General features: G+C 34.5%; 1 protein-coding gene across 1 annotated transcript; it reads right to left on the reverse strand.

Moving 5' to 3' along the window:
- Positions 1–504: 504 nt before the first annotated feature.
- LOC141816758 (ATP-dependent Clp protease ATP-binding subunit CLPT1, chloroplastic-like) lies at positions 505–1140 on the reverse strand. The gene is made up of 3 exons (XM_074704495.1): positions 834–1140; positions 722–757; positions 505–619 (listed from the first exon to the last, which is right to left on the reverse strand). Exons 1-3 carry the CDS (start codon positions 1106–1108, stop codon positions 505–507), a joined length of 426 nt encoding a protein of 141 aa, XP_074560596.1. The 5' UTR covers positions 1109–1140.
- Positions 1141–4710: the final 3570 nt, after the last annotated feature.

Consider the following 4710-nt stretch of genomic DNA (forward strand, 5'->3'; position numbering starts at 1 on the left):
CATTAAAGCCATACTACAATATCCTATAAACAACCATGTAAACTGACAGCTTAGGGTAATGTCGACCTCTAACACCAGTGTCTAAACTTTCTTAGCTTCTTACTCAAACTAACACTGACCTGAACATCCAAGTGACCCTAGTCGGACCCCCCGACATTGGTCCCGTAGTCAAGAGGTAGTTGAGACTTGAGACAGATTGTGCAGATCAACTCCCCCAGTTCGAGTGCTGAAATGTTTGTTGATCCAAACAATTTTCCATTCAATCACTGAGGCCAACGGAACCACCACAAACATTAACAAAGGCATCCCTGAAATGACAAAGTCTGTCCCTATGATAATATGTTTACTAACTACCTTATAATTAACGTGAAGAATCCATAAGGCCCCCATGCAATCTAGTCTATCTACTGCGGCATAACTGATATTGCTAAAGCAGTGGGATTATCAAAAGAACACTAAAAATGCATCCAAGTAAATCAAGAATCAAGGATGTCATATATCAAACTAACCCTCCACCAAGATACCCATGAGCAGGGCTTCCGTTCCTGTGTTGGGATATTTGAGCTTCCGTGCCTCCAGTTCTGCCATGGCGAAGGACTTTATAGACCTGAGCGACCATCTGCGGCACACATTACCACCTCGATTACAACTCAAAATCAACTCTTATCGAACCAAAAACAATTCCCGATAGATACACAAACCAAGACCCTCCATATCCTACCTTGGCTTCTTCCCAGTGGACGCTAGCTCCGGCTTCCTGATCCGAAGGCCAAAAAATCAAGTGAATCCAAGGCAAAATAAGGAGAAGAGATATGGAGTGGGCAAGGGCTTACGCTGTGGGGAGCATAAATACAACGGTGGTGGCGGCGGCGGCAGTAGATTGGAATTTTGACCTCGAGAAGAACCGCGACGGCGCGAGGGATATGGGATTGGCGAGGAGAGAGTTTCGCAGGAGGGCGACGCGGGGGTTGGCCGGCGAAGAGAGGGATGGGCAGGTGGAAATTCGACTTGGGACGAAAGAGGGGAATATAGCCGCCATCTCGCTGCCAACAGCGTGAGAGGTGCGCCAACACGAGAGAGACGACGCAGCGACGAGGATGTGATTCATTTTGGGCTAATTCAATCCTCCCGAGCAGCCTACATGGTTGTTGGAATTAGGATTCAATTCCAACGTCGATGAATAAATCAAATAAATCTATCATATTGTTTATTTTTATTAAACTATTTTTCGTTGTTAAATCATTGACATGTCAAATCATCATTTTATCCATCTTGTAATCCTCATTGACTTGTCCCCACTACTCACTCAGTAATCATCATTGACTTCTCTAATAAAGGTTTTGTTATTTATCTCTATTTAATTATTTTGATAAAAATCTAACAAATGATCATGGGCGGAGTTACGGGGGCGCTGGGGGCGGTTGCCCCCCTGCCCCCCTGTGTGTAGATGAGTTTTCCAATTGAGAGGTCAATGGAAGGACAAGATTTATGTAGATGAATTCAAATAGTGAGGACAAACACAGCTTGAAAATGGTGATGGTGATTGTGGGAAGAGAGAAATATTCAGATAACTTAGTAAACAATCCTTGAATGTCTTACTCAATTTCAATGTTTGTCTCAACATGCTGATGATAAGCGTACTCAAATCTTTGTTTAAAGATGCTTAAGAATACAAGTAGATTTTGACACTCAACAGAACAGAAAAATTCAGTGTGACAAAATTAGACTGGGATCATTCTAGTTATTTTTGAATTTCAAGTTCGTAGATCACTTACTTTGTTTCAGACAAGCATTTATGCACACTTTATTTATCTAAATTTGAACCTAATAACCAATGTTTAATTTCATTGAATTAGGGAAAGAAAACAACTTTTCTCTTCCACCATCATTGTAAGATGACGATGGCAATGATTGATACAGATTGTAATTGCACGACCTAACATACTTACAGCTCGACAACTTGGACAGGAAAATCTCGGATATATTGATTCACACTGAATGTTTGAAATAATTTGGTAATTGGTAAACTCAAACCAGCATGACAGCAAAAAAAAAAAGACATATTATATTATTATATTAATCAAAGTATGATCTGTAATCCACCGGATAAACATTGGAGTTAAAGTCTTAACTCTTAATCAAGTTCTATAATCTAAAATTAATTGCAATATAATTGACAATAGTTCTAATTTTACTGGTTCCATTTCTATGGTGCATGTGCGACTCCACTTGCATCCATTTAATTAAAAAAAATTAAATTAAAATTCTCCATATTTCCGTATGTTCCATCTCATTTGCGGCCCCACCTCATGGGTACCTTACAATTACACGGCATGAAAAATGAGAATGAAGACAAAAGAATCACAAATTTTATTTTATTTTATTTTTCATGGCTTCAACATTTTTATCGTTTGTGGGCCTTCTATTTATTCATTTTTTCTGATTATTTTTATTTTCCTTATTGTTATTTGGTAATGTGGCATGAAAAAAATAAAAAACAAAATCGTTAAAGAAAAAAAAAGGAAATTGAAAGAAAAAGGACTGGGAAAAAGATAAGAAGCAAAAAGAGGGCTCTAGAACCGTCCATCTCAAGTGCTGACGCACAAATCGTGAAGTTTGACGTGGTGATGGTGGCTGCTGCAAGTATTGAGAAGGATATTGCTCGTAGTTTTGATGTCAATTCTGTCATAGATGAATTTGAGTCTATGAAAAAGTGAAGAGCGCAACTTAGATTGCATTGAATGTAACTTATTTCTTAGTTAATTCAAAATTTATTTTATTAGTGTGACAATGCGATGTTAAAAAATGGCCCCTGGGTAAAAATCCTGGCTCCGCCCCTGCAAATGATATCAAAAGCTCGATCACTAAGAAAAATTAATCCAAATGTGCAATTATTTTTGAGAGAGGAGTGTCGCATTCCCACTCTAACTAAGCGTTATCAAAACAAGAACATTCTTCAAGAACTAACCATAAAAAAAACCTAGGAAGGAATCAACTATATTATTATGTCAACTAGTGGAATTGCTATTGGAAGCCAAGACACATAAATGATGACTTGCAAAATTCCACCATAATAAGTAGATTTCAACTTACAAAAAGGAAGATGGAGTTTTGATTCAAGACTGATTTTGAAAGACTCCTTGTCATATTATGGGGTAAGATGATGATGAAAAAAGATCAAGAAAAATGATTAAATAAAGTAACAAATCGAGATTTATGAAGGAAAATCTTGAAGTCATGGTCTTAATTATCTATTGTGCTTGAATATATCTTAGATGAGATTGGAGAGTTCAAAAATGCCAGGGATTTTTAGGGGAAATCATGCATTATGAAAATATCAAACAAGAGGAAGAAGCTCAAGAGAGGAAAGTGGAAGTAATTATCGAATAATTTATAGAGGAAATTCAAGTTCCACTCATTAAAGGAATCAATGAAAACATGAGATCCTCTTTGTAAGATCAGAGACGCGCTAGAAGAAGTGAATAGCGCATGTCGTTAACTCTTATTTTTTGAAAACTAGTATTTCACCTGTGCAATGCACGGGACGTTATTTTATATAATTAACAAATAAAATTAGTAAGTATGAATGTTTGAATAAATAATTAAAATATAAATAAGCTAAATTGGCTATAGATTATACAATTAGAAAAAAAATTTATAAATTTTGAAAAACTTCCTTAAATACAACGTTTGTTGTTGAATTTTTCTGTTTGCTGTCACTATCACATAGAATAAAATTTAAATTAGACCTCATTATTTTCAGAAACTTGCTCTATAGTTCTAAAACAATCCTTTGCAATCGAAAGTTCTTCCAAGATTGTTTGTGCATATGACGCTGAAATAGTGCTGATTGAATTTGGGATATTGTAATCGGAATAATCCTTAAAATGAACATTGCAATAATATTTAGTTATATATATAAAATAAATATATATTAATACAAAATAGAATAATCAAAATTACCTATTACAGAATTCTATAATTTCATCCAAATTTCCATTTACTATCATCTTACTAACATGGAAAGTATTTGAAATATGTACTTCACCCCTAAATTTTTTTTGCTAGAACATTTATAGAACGATAACAACAGGTTCTTCATCTACATTTTCCAAGTATGTCATAATGTCATTGACAAAGTCTTCCCACAAGATACATGATAGCTTATTGTTCCTAAAAATAGTAAAATAATTTATTATTAAAAAATATTAAAATAATAAGATATCATGATGTCATTGACAAAGTCTCTCTACAAATTAAAAGAAAAATAAAACAATACTTACTCCGAATCTTCTAAGACAAAATCAAGAAACTTTGTAAGACGACCATCAAATTCTTTACTTTGAGGAAAGTCTCATGTAACCATTTTGCCAATGACATCTTGAGAAAATTTTTTTTAAGATATAAGATAAAATGTTCGATCAAAAAAATAAATTAACCTACCAAAAGTATGTTCTCATCAACATAATCTGTCTTCTTCAATTCACTAAAAGACTTGAATTCATAAATCATCGATGGAAATGTATCATCAAAAATTTCGCATACATGAGTTTTTACAATAAAATTAATCTTGTATTTATTTGTTGTTGTCTTATACTTCATTCGATTCTTTGCAACAATGATATTTTTTATGACAAATATATGACCTTCTTTAAGAATGAGTTTCACTCTCTCTATGATCGGACGTTTGATGTGCGTAGGATGTATACC

This window comes from Curcuma longa, unplaced genomic scaffold (assembly GCF_044706935.1).
Source record: "Curcuma longa cultivar G26 ecotype Majalengka, Jawa Barat unplaced genomic scaffold, ITB_CL_G26_1.1 contig_18027, whole genome shotgun sequence".
In the NCBI taxonomy this organism is placed as follows: domain Eukaryota; kingdom Viridiplantae; phylum Streptophyta; class Magnoliopsida; order Zingiberales; family Zingiberaceae; genus Curcuma; species Curcuma longa.

What these genes read in the sequence shown, in the direction of transcription:
- LOC141816758 (XM_074704495.1), bottom strand. Translation starts at nt 1,108, where the DNA reads ATGAATCACATCCTCGTCGCTGCGTCGTCTCTCTCGTGTTGGCGCACC. An exon ending in GTATTTATGCTCCCCACAGC is followed by an intron (nt 758 to 833) that starts GTAAGCCCTTGC and finishes CCTTCGGATCAG; the next exon opens with GAAGCCGGAGCTAGCGTCCA. An exon ending in TCCACTGGGAAGAAGCCAAG is followed by an intron (nt 620 to 721) that starts GTAGGATATGGA and finishes TGTGTGCCGCAG; the next exon opens with ATGGTCGCTCAGGTCTATAA.